At 34.9% G+C, this 21,171-nt stretch overlaps 2 protein-coding genes across 2 annotated transcripts in view; both read left to right on the forward strand.

Annotated features, from left to right (window-relative positions):
* LOC127166114 (annexin A1-like) lies at positions 1-7,532 on the forward strand. The gene is made up of 13 exons (XM_051111200.1): positions 1-79; positions 1,750-1,813; positions 1,933-2,047; positions 2,391-2,485; positions 2,927-3,040; positions 3,145-3,235; positions 3,317-3,393; positions 3,501-3,557; positions 4,782-4,875; positions 4,987-5,082; positions 6,316-6,374; positions 6,777-6,899; positions 7,022-7,532. The coding sequence occupies exons 2-13, from the start codon at positions 1,769-1,771 to the stop codon at positions 7,076-7,078; spliced, it is 1,023 nt and encodes a 340-aa protein (XP_050967157.1). The 5' UTR covers positions 1-79; positions 1,750-1,768; the 3' UTR covers positions 7,079-7,532.
* A 215-nt stretch (positions 7,533-7,747) lies between these two features.
* Positions 7,748-21,171, forward strand: part of pcsk5a (proprotein convertase subtilisin/kexin type 5a) — a 28,700-nt gene continuing 15,276 nt past the window's right edge. Inside the window, exons 1-20 of the mRNA XM_051110349.1 lie at positions 7,748-8,179; positions 10,449-10,553; positions 10,841-10,954; positions 11,285-11,419; positions 12,247-12,323; positions 12,438-12,526; positions 12,750-12,922; positions 13,258-13,470; positions 13,569-13,669; positions 13,909-14,012; positions 14,440-14,557; positions 14,685-14,873; positions 15,729-15,865; positions 16,029-16,148; positions 17,046-17,148; positions 17,227-17,417; positions 17,873-17,960; positions 18,070-18,173; positions 20,796-20,934; positions 21,019-21,134. Coding sequence (XP_050966306.1) covers positions 8,018-8,179; positions 10,449-10,553; positions 10,841-10,954; positions 11,285-11,419; positions 12,247-12,323; positions 12,438-12,526; positions 12,750-12,922; positions 13,258-13,470; positions 13,569-13,669; positions 13,909-14,012; positions 14,440-14,557; positions 14,685-14,873; positions 15,729-15,865; positions 16,029-16,148; positions 17,046-17,148; positions 17,227-17,417; positions 17,873-17,960; positions 18,070-18,173; positions 20,796-20,934; positions 21,019-21,134 — 2,578 coding nt within the window. The 5' untranslated portion in view covers positions 7,748-8,017. The remainder of the gene's footprint in view (positions 8,180-10,448; positions 10,554-10,840; positions 10,955-11,284; positions 11,420-12,246; positions 12,324-12,437; positions 12,527-12,749; positions 12,923-13,257; positions 13,471-13,568; positions 13,670-13,908; positions 14,013-14,439; positions 14,558-14,684; positions 14,874-15,728; positions 15,866-16,028; positions 16,149-17,045; positions 17,149-17,226; positions 17,418-17,872; positions 17,961-18,069; positions 18,174-20,795; positions 20,935-21,018; positions 21,135-21,171) is intronic.

Below are 21,171 nucleotides of genomic sequence, written 5' to 3' on the forward strand. Positions count from 1 at the left end.
ATGGGTGTGTATGAGGAATAAAAAGACAGGTACTGTTCTCGAAATTACCCACTTCAGATCAGCCTTCACAGAGAAACAGGTGAGTTATATTTGTAAATGCATTTCACTGCATGTCCTTGTCTGTAGTTTGCCCTAATTAATGTTGTCAGCAGGTCTTCATGATGATATATGCAGTGTTGGGAAGGTTACTTTGGAAATGTAATAGGTTACAGATTACAAGTTACTTGATTTAAAATGTAATAAGTAGTGTAACTTGTCAATTACTTTATTAAAGTAATGTAACATTACTTTTAATTACTTTTTGATTACTTTTCTAAATTTCTAATATTTTCAACTTTTAATCATTTTGAAACATTTAAACCAGGCAGAGTTAACCTTACAGTAGCACTCAACACTGATTACTGTCAGACTTTCAAAATCCTTCATAACTTGAATTAAGATTATAATAAGTTAGGGATAATATACATCTTTATTTTGCGATAACAACTGGCTGAACGTACATTATCCCACTTATTACACAACTGCTTGATAGATTATTTAGATGTTTTGTGTCAAAATTATTAGACACAAAACACTGATCTGAGTTGAAATATTTGAACACAAAGCTTCCATGAAGAAATCAGTTGCTAGTAAATGGCAAGTTCAAACTAGACATTTTAGGGATACAGTGCAGTCATACCAGTTTTCTTACACAACATTTCACCACATAAATAATGAAGTAGTAGTACTAGTTTGTTAGTTCTTATAATCCATTACAATGTACAAAAAAAAAAAAAAAAAAAAAAATGGCAGCAGCTGCATTTGTATGAAACAATAGAGCAAGTCCACGATACCAGGATGACAGAATTAAGAAATTGTACACATAATATTGAATTAAGCTTTAATATTTTATTAGCAAAGAAAAATTATCAAGCATATAGCACTGACTTAAGTTGCCCCGAAAAAGTCTGAGCTGTGTAATAATTTAATTTAAAGCACAGCCACCACAAATTTAGACTTTTCTTTTTTTTTTTTTTTTTTACGTATATATTTTTGGGCTTTTTATGGCTTTTATTGCGATAGGACAGTAGAGAGATGACAGGAAAGAGCTGGGAGGAGAGAGGGGAGCGGGATCGGCAAAGGACCTCAAGACAGGAATCAAACTTGGGTCACCGTGAGCGCAGTTGCGCTATATGTCATAACAAGATCATAACATAAATAACATCATAACAAGAAATAGTTTAATAGCTATGATACTGGGTTTGAAATCAAATGTTTGCATAGTTATGACAGAAAACATTAGCATCTAACAATGCCTTGGAAAAAACAATCTTAAAAAATAAAGTTTATGCATAAACCCAAATAGAAAATAAAACAGTTATCGAATAAGCATGTGTCCTGTTGTGTGTCCTAAACTCCTGAAGCATTGGTGTGTCATTTTAGAGCAGTCAATGCAATTTAAAAGTCACTTAAATCTGTAAGTAGGGGGTGGGTGTGTGAAAAAATTCAGATGTAATCCCCTTTGTAATCGCTGGCATTTTTTAAAAGTAACTGTAATTTAATTACATATTTTTTCTCAGTAACTGTAACTAATTACAATTACATTTATTTTGTAATTAAATTACGTAATTCTGTTACATGTAACTAGTTACTCCCCAACACTGGATATATGTAAAGTGTAATCATAATATTGGAGTTGATATGACAATCTATAGTAGAGAATTCTGCCCAATGATTGCAATGATTTCTTCATTTGTTACTTCTTTATAGCATCTTCAAAGGTCACAAGATGGCTCTTTTCAAGAATTTATTCCAACAAACTAATGACGAAAAGGTAAGTAAATAAAAGACTTTAGGTGGGTCTTCTGTAGATATTGACCAACTCAAGCACACCTCAGAAGAAACCTAGCATTACATATATGTACTTACATATTGCTATATATTTCATCTCAGGGTTTTAGACCTGCTCCTGCTCCTGAGTCTGGATTTTTTGGAACAGTCAAGAGTGATCCTACTTTTAAAGCCGAGAATGATGCTTCAAAATTAAAGAAAGCCATTGAGACCAAAGGTAAAATACAAAGTTAAACATGTTTAACATGCATTCATGTTCCTGGTGTTGAAACTCAAGTAGAAGTTATAAAGAATTTTGCAAATGAATTTTTTGTGTTGTTGCACGTTTGGAGGACACACCCCACCATTTATGTCATAGCAGGAAGAGTCCCTGTATACTTTTACCCTCTGTTGGGACTTGTATTATTTTGCTTCTGTATTGCCCCAATTTATCAGTGATTATACACAAGGAATCAAGTGAGCTCAATTGCCCATTAATGACAAGAACCAGCAGTATTACTCTGTACATAACTGCTAATGTGAAAACTGATGTGATTTTGCCCTGTTTTCTTCTCATGAAGGTGTGGATGAAGCTACTATTGTGGAGGTACTAGCAAAGAGAAGCAATTCACAAAGGCAAGAGATCCAAGATAATTATAGGAAGACTACTGGAAAAGTAAGCATATTCACATCCTAAAATCTTTTAAAGTATACAGTGTTCGTTTGAATCCAGTTACTTATTCATCTGTTGCTTATTGACGCTTTCCATTCCACCTTAAATAACACTTGAACTTCACAATATGGGACAATACAGATGAATGAGCCAAGTCATATTGTGCCATCTGCCTATTTTAGATCAGGCTTTCTTGGCCATTGAAATGGTTTGATAAAATATGACAATGGTGGGTCTAAACTTTTTTTTCAACCCCTGAACGTGATATATGAAACAACAGATGAGCCAAGCCAAGTCATTTACAGCATCTCTAGGTCCAATTCCAATTCAAGAGTTTTTTTTTTTTTTTTTTAAACAGCATGAGCCGTTTGTAGTATTATGTTATTTTGTACTAATTGCTTTTTATTAATTTAATATTCATTTTTTATTTGTATTAATCCTCAGTCTCTGGCAGATGACTTGAAAAAGGCTCTGAAGTCAGATTTTGAGGAAGTGGTACTGGCCTTGCTGATGACTCCTGCCAAGTATGATGCTTTTGAAATGAGAAAAGCCATGAAGGTACAACTTGCATCTGTTCTTATATGTATTGATTTTATTCAAAGTCTTACTAAATACTAATACTTGAATTAACTTATTAATACTAAAGTGTCATTAATAATCAGGGTGCTGGGACAAATGAGAAAGTCCTAAATGAAATTCTGGGGACCAGATCAGACACGGAGATTAATGCATTGAAAACTGCTTACAAAGAAGGTAACAATAAACATTTACATACATACTGTACACGTTCTTCCTAAATGCAGAGGTAGCTGCTAACCCCTTTCTGTTGTACAGGTGGACACCTGCTTGAGGAAGATATTAAAAGTGAGGTTAAAGGAGATCTTGAGACTACCCTGCTCGCTCTTTGCAAGGTACAAAAATAGTTCAGTGACAATTCTGTTACAGAACAAGAAAATAATCTGCTATGTGCATTGCATAGATGATGACATATTACTATATCAATACCTCATAACTTAAGGCTACCAGGAGTCAACACCGTGACTTTGATGATGGACAGGCTAAGAGTGATGCAAAGGTAAAGATTCTTTACTATGGTCATTGAAGTATGTAAGCCGTAAGCATTATTGTGAAATAAATTCACTTACCAATTTGTTTTACTTCCGGAGCAATATTTCTATTTTCATGTTTTAACTTGGGCCTCCATCCAGTCATCTTATTGATAGGTTTATGATAGCCATATAATAATAATAGTGAAGCTGCAAAATAGTACTACTTGTTCTAAATTCTGTTGGTATGAAAAACAAGAAACCACAGAATAATAACGAACATGAAAATGACATGGGTGTGTTGCCATGGACAGTAGGAATGCAATACAGTTAGTCCACGGTTCAATGCGTACCTCGGTTTTTAACCATGGTTTTCGGTTCGGTTCTGATCTTGCCACTTCAGTGTGTGTGTTTTTTTTTGCAAGAATTAACAAAATACTCCCGTAAGCCTCTGTACACTAGAAAAAGCATGGTTTAGTATATGTCTGCTTAATTTTTCTTTTGAGAGATGTATTATTTTTTCGATTTTTGCACAAAATAGAATCGGTTTCATTCATACTGGACGCCAGAGGGCGCCCTCGTGCAAAAAATAAATAAATTAATTAAATAAATAAATAAATAAAAATCCTCATATGCCTCAAAGAAGTATCCCTGACAACATGGCTATTGCTGTAACTGAATAAAAACAAGATATAACGTTAAACGTTTTGAATTATGAAATGTAAGGACAATAAACACTCGTCTGCAATAATATATGGTTTATCTGTGTTCTTAAAAAAAGTTAGAATTTTTTTTTAATGTTTTTATAATGTTTTATTTTTTTTATAACTTTTGTTTTTATAACTCTTCTGTTGGACAACAGGTTTAGAAAGCATTATCATTGCATGTCATTAGAATGGAAGATACTTTCTTTTTCAAATATAAACGGGGAAGCGTTTCCTCATTTCAGCACGTGAAATCGCGGGCACACACACAGCAAATTCCGAGTGAGGTAAAACAAGAAAGTTATTTAATTACAAAACCGAAAAACCGCAATTCACAAGCGCGTATTGAACCGTGGATATTATATTGAGAATTGTGTCATCCTTAATGGACAGTGGGCCAATATAAAGTTTTGTAGTCATTAAAAAATATCTGACCACTCAAAGCTTGACCCAACATAATCAAGTTTTCCACAAAGCCGTGTAATGCACTATAAACTGACACAAACAATGTAAATACACTCTCTGACTTTGTGTATGTTGTTGTTTCAGGCTCTTTTTGAAGCAGGAGAGAATCGGGTTGGCACTGTTTGTTCTGTTTTTATTGACATCCTCACAAACAGGAGTGAAGCTCAGTTGTACAAAAGTAAGTGGAGGAATCTGAATACTTTTCAGAGGACTCTTCATTTTTATTTCATTTTGGTATAGTTAAGCTCATGTTTTTTGAGGAACTAACAGTGTTGTTTAAAATCTACAGTTTTCCAACATTATGCCCAACTGAGCAAAGACGGTTTTGCCAAAGACCTTGAGGGTGAGCTGCATGGAAACTTTGAAGACTGCCTGATGACCTTGGGTAAATATATAAGACTTCATTTCAGTCTGTGTGTATCTGTATGGGTGTGTAAAAAGAGAAACGAGTCATCTTAAATGCTTCAGTGGCCATTTGAATGAAGGCGGCTCTACAAAAACTTATTAAAAAGCCAGGCCTGTTTTTTTTCCAGCTGTGCATGTTAAGGGTGGTTTCATTCTCACACATGAAAACTTAGGTTAGGTACAAATATCCAAGGATAATTAAATTTTAGGGCTGTCAGTTTAATGTGTTAACTTAATTAATTAGTTATGAAAAAATAACGCGATTAAAATATTTTTTACGCAGTTAACGCGCTGACCCCACACCTGTACATCATCTTATATTTCATACAGTTGACTGTTGACAAATATTATGCAACTCCTGCAGTTATGCCCTAAAATTCAAGATATTGGGGCGAAAATGCCCCAGACACATGACATCACACGGGCAACAGGAGCAATGTGACACAATTATCACATGTGATAATATACAGAAGTTCAGTAAATAAGAAGTTTGATATTGCGAACACAATATTGTGTTTTTGCTCAGTTTTTGCAGAGAACATATTACCTTTGAAGCCACAGCAGAATTGTTGCACCTCTCCAAGCAACACAGCCGTGTTTAGTTCTGAATGAATCTGCGTTTTGAGCGAATCGTGTGAATCAGTGATTTGAAGGCCCATTCATAAAGAGAGCCATTTACTTCATTCTTGAATCAGCCGTTTGAATGAATCAAATTGAATGAATGACTCATATAGACATTTACCACCACCTGCTGGCAGGTTTAGTTTCTTATTTAGAGTATCATTTCATTAAAATAATAATAATAATTATTATTATTAATAATAATAACATTAAAGGGATAGTTCACTCAAAAATGTAAAATTCTGCCATCATTTGGTTAGCAGTGATTTTCATTGTATAAACCAAAAAAATACGGAGATGTTTCTCAGATTATCTTCTTTTGTGTTCCATAGTTTACATTAGGCTGTTGCAGCCTAAATGTTTCTGTGTAGTAAATCAAATAAAATATTTATTTCAAAAGCTACAATTTGTAATGTCTCCTTCATACTTTCTCATTTAATACAAAAATAGCTTCAAATAATCTTTTGTGGGAATTTTAATAATAATTAAAAATTATATTTATAATTATATTAAGAAGAAGAAGAAGAAGATTTATTTGTTTGTTTGTCTGTTTTTGCATTAACAATGTTTTTACTGTCTTTTTCATGTTTAGTGAAGGCTGCTTTGAACAAACCCGCCTACTTTGCAGAAAGGCTCCACCTGGCTATGAAGGTACAGTTGCAGAGAAGTTCATAAAATGTGTTTTATCGATTTTGACAGAGATTGTCTGTGTTTCTTATCCAGTGCAGTCATCAAAGAGGCTAAAACCCTTTTGTTTTTCTGGAATTTTTAAATGACTCTTTTTTTGTTTGGGATATCAATCAGGGTGTCAACATTTTGGTAAAAATGACTTTGTAAAAATCGATGTCATTATACTGAACAAATTTGCATTTTCACGGATGACTCAGAATTGGGCAGATTTTGCAGAAGTTTGAGATATTTTAAAGTTTCCTTTGGTACAAATGCTAACATTAGCCTATTATTTACAAATGGACAAACAAACAAAAATAGTTGCCAACAGAATTCAGTCACGTCATCAAATTAAGTAAACTGCAACATGATCTTGCTTTATAGGGATTGGGAACCAACAATGACACACTGACTAGAATCATTGTGAGTCGTTCAGAAATTGACCTGCTAAAAATCATGCAAGAGTACAAGAGGATGTACGGCAAAACCCTTCAGGAAGACCTCCTGGTGAGTCCATGTAACTCATAAATGGCGATCTGAAAAGCTTTTGTATATAATTTTGCATTCTTAGATCATTTCTATGTAAAACCTCGAAAATGAAATGAAAAATGGCTTCTTTGTTTTTACAGAAGGAAACAAGTGGAGATTATGAGAAGATCCTGCTGGCAATCTGTGGGGCTCCGTAGACAACAATAAATATCTTTATTCAACTGGATCACATTAAACACATCTGTTCATTATATGGGCGTATTCATGACCCGTGCAAACACCTAACCTCCTCAGGGTGTGGCTCTTCAGGAGTGTTTCATTAAAACTCTTTGTCAAACCATTGTGTAATATGTTTTTGTTGACCAGTAAGCTCAAATGCATGTAGTTTAAATGTTAAATACTTTAGGATACTTTAAAGTAACATAACTGAGAGTAAAAGTCTACAGTTGTGCAAATAAGCTGTATTATTCTCAACGTTTTGTGACATTTGATTGTACGCTGTAACTAAAAACATGCAGATGTTGCCATAAGGAGCTGTTTCTTCCTGATCTGACCACACATTTTGGTGTAACCCAATGCAATGAGGTTTATTCTTGATATTGATCCATTTCTTGAGTTAATGTGAATAAAACCATTCAATTCAGAAATTTATTTTTAGATTACTTGAAACTCATTTTATTCATACACAATGTTTACATAGAAGACGTCAATAATTAAATAAATATTGATATCACATACGAAAAAATGAATACAAACAAGTATGCAGCTAAAGCAAATAATTAAAAAAAAAAGATCTATCCAATGCTGTTTTTATATGATGATGTCATGAATGGACATTAGACCTATTATCCAGTGTTCCCAGTGTTTCTTGTTTGCTGTGCGAGTGCACAGTGCACCTGTAGAAACTGATAGGACTGTAATTTGAGATGATGTGCCACAGGCAACAGATGCAGCGGAGCCATCACAGTGGAGTAGCGCTCACACAGTCAAACTAGGTCCTTAAGGAACTTTTTGCAGTCATTTGACAGTCCAGTTTGTTTTAGACAATGTCAAGTCGCTTTTTAATGAGAACTTTTCAATGAAGAGTGTCATCAGCCCAGTTGTTCTGCATGAAGCAGAGAGCATAACCATCTGAGATGTCTCCTTCAGCACTTCTCCTATACACATTTTTACTTGGGATTGGACTCCAATGTGTCCAGGCAAAAATCTACACAAACCACTGGGCAGTTAAAATAACTGGAGGTCCCGATGCTGCTGATCTTATTGCGGAAAAATATGGATTTGTGAACATGGGCCAGGTAAGTAAACTGCAATATTGTTATGACAGTTAAATATGTTTCATCTGGTACCAGCAACGTCTCACTTTTTACAATATAAACTGTGTATTATTTTTTTAGAACTTTGAAATGCTTGTTTCCTGTATTATGTATCTCAAACTTATACTGAATTGTATGCTTTTGTGTTTTCATGATTTCTGTTTGATACCAGAATTGTAGATTCTTTTCAACAGTATCTTTTCATCATGACAGAGGGATGGTCACAGTTAATAATACCATGCTATTTTGATAATCATATCCACATACCTAGTCAAGTCAAGCTTGATTTACTATCACTGAATGTAAAAAGTAATGTTTCACCAGGTCCAAGAATAAAACAAACTTATATTCTTATGAACACATACTGTGCAAACACAAACTCTAGAATTTGCTCTTAGAATTTGTTTTCTTTCAAATTAGTCTTTAATTCTTACCAAGCCCATGTCTCTGGGTCACTGGCTCTTGTATAATAAATGTGTTTAACCATGCAAGACGAGCTCCTAACCTCCATGGCATCTTATACCCTACTTCAGTTAGTTAACCAACTGGCACACTTTCTTTTGTCCCCTAAAAGAGAAAATGCGTAAGGAAACTACTGTGCAAATAAATACAGCAACTGTAAATTTAAGAGACATAATTAATTGAGACAGGATGCTTCTGTAGATTTTTAAATGTGATTTTCATTTAATTTAGTATTTGAGATTTAAAATGAATAAAAAACAGAATGAATATGAAAAAAAAAAAAAAAAGGACAATAGTCTAGAAGGCAACTAATGTACACTGTACTGTAATGTTGACTGGCATGTAGTGTGAAACTATTTTTTTAATTAATACTTTTATTCATCAATGACAATAGTAATGACAAAAGTCACAGTAAAAATGTTTATAATGTTACAAAAAATTCCATTTCAAATAAATGTTTTCTTTCGAACTATTTATTAAATAATCCTAAAAAAAAAAAAAAATGTAGCAGCACAACCGTTTTCAACATTGAGAGTAATAAGAAATGTTTTCTGAGCACCAAATAGGAATATTAGAATGATTTCTAAAGGATCGCGTGACAATTAAGGCTATAATAATGGCTGTTCAAAAAAATGTAGCTTTGCCATCGACAGGAATAAATTACATTTTAAACTATACTAATATAAATATATATATTTTTTGTCATACTTTATTTTTAGCGTTTTTATGACTTTATTTATAGATAGGAAAGTGTAGTTTGACAGGAAGCAAAGTGGGGGAGACAGAGAGAAGGGGGTGGGATCGGTTCATGTGCCAGGATTCGAACTCGGGTCACCCACAGCGCAACGGCACTATATGTCGACGTGTTAACCACGAGGCTGTTGGCGCTGACTGGCATGCTTTATTTTAAAGTCCAGTTCTTGCTATTAAAAAACAATTAACTATGGCTTTTGCCTCAGTAAACTCCTAATTAGCTGCATATTAATAGTTAGTAAGGTAGTTGTTAAGTTCAGGTGTTGGGTAGGATAATTGATGTAGAATATGATCATGCAAAATAGGTGCTTTGTAAGTACTAATAAACAGCCAATATGTTAATAACAGGCTTGCTAATAAGTAACTAGTTAATAGTGAGAATTTTTTTCATATATTAAAGTGGTACCATTTTTTAATTTGTTATTTTAATTTGTAATAATATTTCACAATATAACTGTTTTTACTGTATTTTGATCAAATAAATGCCTCGATAAGCATACAAGATTTCTTTCCAAAACAGTATGCCTTCAGTAGAGCTTTAAATATTTCTGTATTGTTACTTTTAGGCCAGTTTGAATCCCAGTTGTTTGTTGTGCAATGCATCATTTTTTTGGCCTTGATTACTATTTGGGTTTCCTGCTGTGTGTGATTAGTCAATTTATTTTGCTTTGTCTAATTGTATTTGGTAACATGTAAGATGCTGACTTCCTCTACTCACTCAAATGAAATGTGTAACTGCCCTCCACAGTGGGGCTGTTTAGTTCCGGTTAAATCTGGTATGGCTTCGGCCAACATCATAATGTCAAGGCACAGGGTGTCAAAGAGTAATCAGCAGCCAAAGTTTAAGCTCAGCTGAATCGTGCAGTGGTAGCTCAGGTTGCCTGTGATGGTAAGTCTATCAGCGGTGTAGGATAACCCTTTTGTTGTTTCAAAGGCATACGTCAGGGAGAAATACATAATTTATATCTCTGCCAGTCACACTTGAGCAGCGGCTCTAGATATAAAACACAATCTCCTTCCCCTTGTGCCGCTGCAGATAGGTGGGCTAGTGGACCATTACCAGTTCCAGCACAGTGGAATCATCAAACGATCCACAATTAAAAGCAGAGGAAACCACAGTCTCATCACCACAGAGACCAAGGTACAAGGATCATATACCTTCAGTCACTGAGACACCACTGAATAGTTAATAAGTTAAATTACACCACCCTATAAACACCACACACACTTACCAAAACAGATTAAGACAGAGGTACACCAAACTACACGGATGCTTCCTTAAACTTGACAAAAGCTAAATGAGACAATGATAACTCTTAAGACAATGATTACTCATTACTCTTAATGAATATTTCATTCAATTCAGCGTGCTTTGTGAAGCGTGATATGTTTTCAGTAGCACATCATTAATAAGTTCTAATGCTAAAGGTGGAGTGGATCCAGCAACAGATGGTTCAGAAGAGAGTAAAAAGAACCGACACAATGGACCAAAGCCACGCCGCCAGCTTCAGTGACCCTAAATGGGACAGCATGTGGTATATTGTCAGTATGCTATTCATTACATTCAGAAATGTTAGATTTAGGTAAAAGACATTATTAAGTTGAATAGTGCTAAACTAAAGCAATACGTTCTGAGGTGTTATACATCATGTTAAAATATCCCCTACATACTTTAAAAAGAGTACCTTTTAAAGAAATAATGTCGTTTAAAAGTATATACTTAAGTGGGAACTGAATTTAATATTTTCACTGCATGTTATTTACAATCAATTACATTAAATGCAATTAGTTGAAATAAGTTATTGGTTGAAGTTAGTGATGATCTGAGAGACAAATACATTAAAACGCATATATTTGCCTTCCGTTACATAGCACTGTGATCACAACTGCTTGACAGACATGAACATACAGGCCGCCTGGCGCAGGGGCTATACTGGGAAAGGAGTTGTGGTTTCCATTCTGGACGATGGTATAGAAAGACAGCATCCAGATCTAAAACAGAACTATGTAAGTGGTTTGACATCTTGAGATGATCTAAGAATAAATAACAAAGTTCATGAAAAAAAGAGATTGTTGCATTAAATTGACTGTATTTGTAAAAAATTGAGTTGTGTACATCCTTTAAGGTTTGCACTTCAGATTTTAGGATTCTTCAAGTGATTTAGTGGTCAGTCAGCATTTAAATTTTTTAGTATTAGAGAGAAGTGTGGCTGATACAATATGATTTAATGTATATTTATAACTTTATATAAATTATTACATGTGCTCCAAAACAAAAACATTAGTCATGGCCAAACGTGGTTGTTTATTTAATCAGCCAAATGGAAATTGTTACAATGTGTCAATAAGAGTTTAAATACTGTCTGAATAATTGACAATGCATTATACTGATCTTTTGAAGATTTAATATTGTGAGTGAGATTTGCAAAATATGAAGGACTATTCATATGTTGTCAATATGCTAACGGATGTTATTAAAGGGATTGTTTACACAAAAATGAAAATTCTGTCATCATTTACTCACCCTCAAGTTGTTCCAAACATGTTTGAATTTCTTTCATTTTTTTAACACAAATGAAGATATTCTGAAGAATGTTGGTAACGAAACAGTAGACAGTAGCCATTGACTTACATAGTATGGAAGGAAAAAAAATCTATGGAAGTCAATAGCTACTGTCCACTGTTTGGTTAACAGCATTCTTCAAAATATGTTTGTTCTTTTATGTTTAGCAGAAGAAAGAAATTCATACAGGTCTGGAACAAGTGTTTGTACATGTATTTGTGCGTATTTACAATTAAAGTGTCCCTTTAATGTGTCATTCTATCTTTACAAGGACGCACGAGCCAGCTATGATGTTAATGGCAATGATCCCGATCCAACACCACGCTATGATGCAACCAATGAAAATAAGTCAGTCCGTTTCCATTGTGATTCAATCTCACTTTTACAATTTTTTAAAATACATTTTAAAATTCAGTGATACAGATAAACATGAGCTTTTCCATTTCTTTGTGACTGCACTAGACATGGGACAAGATGTGCTGGTGTGGTGGCTGCTTCTGCAAACAATTCCCTCTGCATTGTCGGAATTGCCTACAATGCAAAAATTGGTGGTGAGTTATCAGAAGTGTTTGTATATGTTTGTATACAAATGTCTCTATGGCTATATTTGGTACATTACTATATAATACATTACATTACCTACTATTAAGCTTTCTGCAACAATAATCATTTAGGTAATATGTAATATGGTATTCAAAACTGTTGTTGGTATTTCGCCTGTTATTGATATTTATTAAGCTGTGTTTCTTAATATGTCCTCCTTGCACATTGTAGGTGTGCGTATGCTGGATGGCGACATGACTGATACGGTGGAAGCCCAATCCCTGAGTCTGAAACAGCAGTATATTGACATCTACAGCTCCAGTTGGGGTCCAGATGATGATGGCCGGACAGTAGATGGCCCTGGCCCTCTTGCCCGACTCGCTCTGGAGAGTGGCATCCGCAAAGTTAGTGTGTGTTGTTGTGTCTATGTATATTATAGAGCAGTGTGAGTCAAGGCCAGATCCTACAAGACCCAAAGACCAATACTAGACTCTCTGCACCAGCTGTGGAAAGTAACACAATATATTCACTTTGCTATTGCACTAAACCACAGTATGTAACATTTGGCCAGTGGAGTTTTAGTTATTTAAGTTAGTTTCAGAGGAACATTGTTTTGTTAATTGCATGAGTTCTGTGTATGAACCTGATGTTTTGTTTTGTTTTTTTTCTTTATATATATTAAATAAATAAGGTTTGAACCAAACCAGGAATCAACCATACATTCCTCTTTGATTCTCAGGGCAGAAAGGGCCGTGGCTCCATCTTTGTATGGGCATCAGGAAATGGTGGGCAGAGTCAAGACCACTGCTCATGTGATGGTTACACCAACAGCATCTACACCATCTCAGTAGGCAGCACCACTCAGAGTGGCCGAAAGCCGTGGTACCTGGAGGAGTGCTCCTCTACTCTGGCCACCACCTACAGCAGTGGAGACAGCCACAGCTTGGGCGTTGTAAGTCACTCAGTGTCTGTTTGATTCTTTGTCATAAATTGTTGGTTTTTCCTCACCCTGGTGGAAAACATCCATCCATACTGTATGTGTGTTTTCAGGTGACGACAGATTTGAGGCAGCGTTGCACTGATGAGCACTCTGGCACTTCAGCATCGGCCCCTATGGCTGCAGGAATTATCGCCCTCACATTGGAGGCAAAGTAAGTGGTCATGATTTATGCTCTGTCTGGCAAGAGTAAAACACTTATCTTGGATCACCTCATTGCAAAACTTTGACTCTTTCCATTGGTTCAGAGCTGAATTCTGTTATCTTTGCTCATGGGATTACAGGTTCACATTTAGGTTTTACTGAGCCAATCATGCTTTAGGATAAAATATTTACTATCATCCCTTTTGAGCATGTGATGAATAAACTCATTTCTTTGTTTTTCATGCTCAGTCCAGCTCTGACCTGGAGGGACGTTCAGCACATTGTGGTGAAAACGTCACGCCGCGGTCACCTGAGTGCTTCAGACTGGCAGAGCAATGGAGCTGGATATGATGGTAAAATAAGCCTGTATATTAAATGTCATTTAATTTGGCTTAAAAACTAATCATAGCAATCAAAAAAGAAAAGAAAGGCAGAACATTGCCTAATTATCAGTAGATTACATGTCTGATCTAATTTATAGGTCCTCTATTGTACTACTAAAAAACATATTGACCACCATTCTTCTAATATGTGTCTGTGGAAGTCAATTAAAGATATATATATTTAAGAAAAATATATATATATTTTATACACAGCCTTCGACTGAGAAAAATTGTTTTGGAACTGGATAGTTTAAGGTTTAACACTATACCTTTAGTGTGCGGTACATATTTTAGTGCATAGTATGTGAGATAAGATGCAGTCATTAATGCATGGGAAATAAACCATGTTCTCATTGGCAGTGTATAATAAACTGTTTCATCACTGGCTGTTGTGCAGCTAGTCACCTTTATGGGTTTGGCTTGATGGATGCTGAAGCCATGGTGGAGGAAGCAGAGACTTGGAAGCAGGTGCCTCCTCAACATGTGTGTGAGGAAAACATAGTCCAGAATGCCAGGTGACTCTTTGCTCATGATCTTGCTCATTATTTCCAGATTCTTATACCATGGTATGGTCCTCCAAGATATGTCAAAGAATATCATAGTAATGCTATTGTACTTTGTGTCTGCATTTATGTATCTCAGGACCATCAGTACAGAGAGGGTATTGAGGTCAGTGTTTAAGTCCTCAGGCTGCTCTTCTCAGCGTCTCCAGCGGGTGGTCTATCTGGAGCATGTGGTTGTACGTGTCACAATCACACATCCTCACCGTGGAGACCTGTCAATCACACTGACATCACCCTCTGGAACCAGATCTCATCTTCTCACAAACAGGTACAAATATACTGATCCAGTTCCAGACTGGAATTAAAATAATAAATGTAGTTTGAGTGATGAATGGAGCTCAAAAGTAGCTCAGGCAGACCACGGCATGACAACCAGCATCAGGTGTGCTTGTGGACAGCTCAGAATCTGAACCCTTCAAAGCAAAGCCTGCCACACAAAAATGCCATAATGTTCAGAAGCTCTACAGTAATCTTAAACAACAGAGTGGTCCTGACTGAACTCTATATATTGAAATTCAGTACATGATTCAGCCTTCAAAACCATCATATTTGATAATAAAATGTTTAAGGCCTCTAAATAATTATTTGTTTAGCAAGTAAAAGGCCTTTTAGTATAGTTTAAAAAATGTCCACTTTTAGTTCCTGGTAAACATTTACCGAGCAAATATAATTCTGTGGTGAAATATGGATTTTAATTAAGTAAATGTAGAAATACATTTTATATTGTTAGTAATATTTTAGGATGAACACTTACTGGACTGAAGTAACTTAAGTTTGCTTGATTATCCTTACATAATTTTTGGAAAAATCATGTTAAAATAAGTATCAAATATTATTTCACATTATTTGCACATCTCTCAATCATAAAATCTAATCATAAAAACTACAGCGCTGTGAACCTAAAACTAAGCATTTAAATCTCATCTTACTACGACATTTTATTGGAAGACATAGAGTGACAGATGGTATTTACTCATTTAGATCTTATTGATTTACATTGCAAGCTTTTAGAATTTCATCTTACTTGTCCACATAAATATCAGCAATTTCACCAAAATCACATTTTCCCACCAATTCTTTGGAATTATCTTGTTTCAATTATTCTGAGACTATATCCTTTCAGACCGCATGACCACTCCAATGAGGGCTTCCTTAAGTGGGAATTCATGACGACTCACTGCTGGGGTGAAAGACCAATGGGAGACTGGATCCTGGACATCAGAGACACACCATCTCCACGGAGAAACGGTCGACTACAAGGTGCCCATCATAAAACTCTATAGTATTATAAAACATGTAACACTATTTCAATGGTACTCCAACTTCAAAATACTTTAAAGTATGTTGTGGTAAAATCCATGTCAAGTGCAACTGCCATAGAATGTACAGTAAAATGTTTTTCCTTCTTTGTTGTTTACATTAGGGAAATTGGTTGAATGGTCCCTGGTGCTTTATGGAACATCCACACATCCTTACATTCGGCATGAACAGCCCCGCTCTGCCCAGCTGCTGTCTGAAGATGACGCCACAGATGAGTACAACGGTGATTTACAACTTTACATAATATACTTTAAATAAAAAATAATGACAACATGCAGTGACCCAATTAAACTACATGGACACTTAATGTATGAATTTCATAAAAACCTAGTGGTATCTGCAAAGGCCATTTAGGACATATTTCAGTGACCTGCATATGCAAGTTAGTTCTTTTGTTTTGTTTAAATAGCGTACTTGTGATATTTTTCTGTATAATAAAGGCCACTTGGTTAGATATGTTATTATGTAATGCAATGACATTTCTATATTTTTAGATGGGCCTAACTTCCCACTCTTGTGAAAAAGGAGTACTTCAACTCATAAAAGTATACATTTTTAAAAAGCTTTGAATAAAAGGCCACTTAAGTGTACATAAAGAGAATACATGTTTCTTAACACACTTAAGTACACTTTGTAATATGTCAATATGTCAAATTTAAAGTTTTATTTTAAAGTAAATTTTGTATCATTATGTTTCATTCATTTTTGGCATGCTCTAAAGAAGTACACTTATTTTGATGTGTAGACTAACATTATCAAAGCACATGTAAAGTAATTGATTTTAATTGTAGCTATAGTGCCCTATTTGATATTGCATTGAAAGTTAATATATTTTACCTACACCAAACTGTCAACTTAATTATTATAAATGTGTAATTACAAATATTTTTAAACAGTACATGACAGACTAGTTTCAAAAGAAGTACAGCAAATGCTTCTCAGTTCATTTCACTTATTTCACTTAAATATATTATTTTAAAGCAGATTTTAAAACATATTAAGTACTCTTTATAAAAGAGTACTTCTTTTGTCACAGGGCTTCTTTTGTCTTGGGGCCACTGTAAATATATAATTCTTTTGTACATGAGAATATCTTTTCATTTTCTCTCCTCGATATAAGGCTCTTGTGACCCAGAATGTAGTGAGGATGGTTGTGAAGGACCTGGACCCCACCAGTGTGTTTCCTGCTTGCACTTTTTCCTAAAGTTCAAAAATAACACAAGGTCAGAAAATGTTTACTTTTGTACTTTTTGTTCTCCTTCAGAGGGTTTTTGATAATACTAAACCAGCTTGTTTTTCAGGACATGTGTGTCAGAGTGTCTGACCGGGTACTGGGGGGATAAGAAGAGGTGTAAAAAATGTTACTCCTCCTGCAAGTCATGTTTGGGCAGCCGCAGTGATCAGTGCACAGCCTGTAAATCTGGATATCATCTGAATGAGGAAAAGAACAACTGTGTGACCAGCTGTGAGGATGGCTACTATCTTTACCACGGTTAGGCTAATTATGTGTTAAGACTTACAAATAAGCCAGTTACATATTTACTCAAATACTTCTGAATATAAAGGTTCTTTATTGGCATATGGTTACACAAACAATATTTGACCTTTCCATCGCACGATTTTACATAAATGTTTATAATAGCGAAAAAAAAAAAAAAAGAAAGAAAGAAAAATGTTTCTTATTATTGACTGCTATAGTATCTGCAATGACTGATATACACTTTTTAAAAGCGAAAACCAATTTAAAAATTGCCTAAACATTTAAAAGCCCCATGCAGCCACAAAATCACTTTGGTCCAAAATCCTGCTCCACTTAGCTGTATTTTAAACTTACTTGTAGTGTTTACTTAAAAAAGAAAAAAAAAATACTAGAGATTCCATGTAAGAGATTAGGATAGTTAGGACTTTTTTGACTAATTTTGTGTTATTAATGTTTTTGTCATGCAGAGGAAAACTTGTGTAGGAAGTGTAATATCAAGAACTGTTTGAAATGCACCTCAGCCTTCATTTGCACAGAGTGCTCTGATGGCACAAGGTAATAGATTTTAATAAAATATTTGAACCTTCTGAAATTTCATTATGCAATGTAGCTGAGTCTGTTCATTGTAATTAAAGATGACTGTCTTTATCTTTGGCCCTTTCAGTCTGGTGGGGAACAGATGTCAGAAGAGTTGTGAGGTGGGCAGTTACTACAGTGAACCGGAGGACTCATGTGAGCCCTGCCACCCAGCCTGTGCTACATGTGCTGGTACAATCCACAAAAACACAGTACATAATTAATCACATCCCACCAAATGTATTTAGATCAACATACCCGAGTCCAACCCTAGAACAGTGGTTCTCAACCTTTTTGGCACATTGTCCACAACAATATTTGAAGGCTTCATAAACCTATCTTTGTTTTCAAAATGTATTTTAATCTATTATTTTAATCTAATTCTAGTTTCTGTAGTTTCTGTCCTGCTCTTTTTAGCTAATTAATTTACATGTCTCTTCCAGTCATTTGTGATTTTATGGACAAGGAAATATATCATTGTGTTAACACTTTAGTTTAGGGACCAATTCTCAAGTAGTTGTGTATTCATTTTTATATTACTAGCATATTGGCTTATTATTAGGGGTTCAAGTGTGTAGCGCTGAAACGACCTCCTAAGTACTCTTACCACCAACAACATCACTAAGGCTCTGCCCAGTTGCCGGTCACTGGGAGGCGATCTTGCATTTTTCAAGAGCGTAAATGATTGTACATCACACATACGCATGATAGTCCTATCATACGCTACACTGTAAAATCCAATAGTTTACCTTACTTAGATATAATTAGTTATCTTTACTTAGTTGCTATACTTACTAGGTTTTATTAAGTTACAGCTACTTTCAGGCGAGTAAAACAGTTTACTTACTACTTTGAGTGACGCTTACTTAAAATATTCAAGTAGCCACAAAGAAACCAATGACATTAATAAACCAGTGAGAGGCAGCAGTGCACTAATATGTTGCTAATTTGCAAAATAACAACAGAAGAAGAAGAAAAGCAATTTTTTTTTGAGGTGGCAATTGTTAATGTGGTTATTTTTCACTAGTTACATTCACTCATTTTCCAAAGTCATCTTGAATGTTGTTTCAGTACAACTATATATTTGAGAGAACATCACATAAACTGACTTCATAAATTGATGTTGATTTTCGTAAAATGTTGTTGGTGTGTCTTATTTTATTTATTTTTTTTATTATTATTATTATTATTTTTTTTTTTTTTTTTACTTACCATTATAGTGATTAATGTTCTGTTTGGTTGGGCACTTGGAACTTTGCTTTTCTTGTTATAATTTTCTTCCTATTGATGCAGCAATGCAACATGAAGTCATAATTTTTGATTTCAAGGGAAGAAAAGTAATAAGGAGATTGCTTTTAGAAGGTAACCTTCAAGTTCTGTTATTTCAATTAGCTAAATCTTTCCAATTCTTTAGCTAATGTATTTTCTATATTTATTAATGATATTTTACAGCTTTATTGTTCTTCATAAACACCTTGAGAAACTTTATTGGGTTGAGACAGTCCTTTAATATTTGTGATAATGTGCTCAAGTCACAAACTTCAACATTCAGCACGTGAATCACAACGATGGTAACAATTCAATTTTATTTATTTTTATTAATTGTGACAATAACCATTATATTATTTTATTTATAAGCCTAAAGTAAATGATCAAGTACCCCCTACAGTTCTTTTTTAGTTACTAGAGCTCCCGTGTAAGTAAACTATACTAAGCATTTGTCACTACAACATACTATTCTTATTTCACTTTACTTAGTTTTTTTAAGGCAATCGGTTTGCATGCTTTTTTTAAGTAAGCCCAACTAATTAGATTTTACAGTGTAGAACTCTTCATTTAGGACAACTTTGCCTACACTGCTGTCAATCAAATCATTTGTTAAAAGATGGAGAATATGTAAAAAAAAACAAAAAAAAACTACTTTTGAAAACTAGTCCTAGATTGTTTGCTCAATCTGGAAAAAAAAAACAAAACACTGCAGATAATTCCTTGGATTCTCTAGATCAGGGGTCACCAAACTTCGTTCCTGGAGGGCCGGTGTCCTGCAGAGTTCAGGAGTACCTCCAACTTTCCTCAACACACCTGCCTGGAAGTTTCAAGTATACGTAGAAAGACCTTGATTAGCTGGTTCAGGTGTGTTTGATTAGGATTGGGAGCTAAACTCTGCAGGGACACCGGCCCTCCAGAACCGGGTCTGGTGACCCCTGCTCTAGATCAATAATTATCCAAAAATGTTAAAATGTAAAAAGGGGCCTGTCCAAATTTACCCAATATCCTATAAAGCTTAAAGCAAAACTCAAAACTTCACGAAACCTGGTGAGCAAATACGACAGGTTCTAAACAAGCATGCAAAGTTTTAAGGAGATCGGACCACAGTTGACTCTATAACAGTCATAAACATTACAAAACATAGTATTTCTATGGTAAATTACCTGTATTTGCAAAAAAAAAAGTCTCTTTTTGTATGTGTGTAAATGCCTTATATCAGCTATTTTTATTATTATCAGCTATAATTATTATTATTATTATTATTTTGGGATCTCATAACGCAATTGTTCCTGAAAATAGTGCTGTGTGAACTAACAACTGGACTGTCTTCTATTTATTTCTAAATATTTAATTTAAATATCACAAAGGTCTCTAAGAGTCAAGTAATTCTAATGTATAATATGCATATGAGCATTAAGATTTGGTTCAGCATTGTGATCAAATTTCAATAGGAAACCTGTACAGGATCTTGTGACTATGACATTTTGTATCTTTAACAGATCTTTCTGTGTAGATGTGATGTTTAAGGGTCATGTCTTTGTACAGCTGCAGGTCTAGAGTCATGTAATCGCTGTGCTGAAGGCTACCTGATGGAGAACTGGAGATGTGTGTCCTCCTGCAGTCAAGGTTTCTATGCTGTACAAGCGAACTCTGACAGCACAGACACTCAGAGCGCCTGTAAGAGGTATGTGTGATACCTCTTCTCATCTATTTAGCATTTATCATCTCCTATCAATATTTTGATTCTGAAGTGTGTGTATATGTGCAGGTGTGATGCGAGCTGTCTGGCCTGTGTCGGGCCAGGTAAAGGAAACTGCAGTGAGTGCGTAGATGGGCACACACTTCTGGATGGTGTGTGTGTTCTCAGCCACAACTGTGTTGATGGTAAGTTATATTCTGTTCAACCTGTTAATATAAAGCA

Source organism: Labeo rohita, chromosome 5, assembly GCF_022985175.1.
Source record: "Labeo rohita strain BAU-BD-2019 chromosome 5, IGBB_LRoh.1.0, whole genome shotgun sequence".
In the NCBI taxonomy this organism is placed as follows: domain Eukaryota; kingdom Metazoa; phylum Chordata; class Actinopteri; order Cypriniformes; family Cyprinidae; genus Labeo; species Labeo rohita.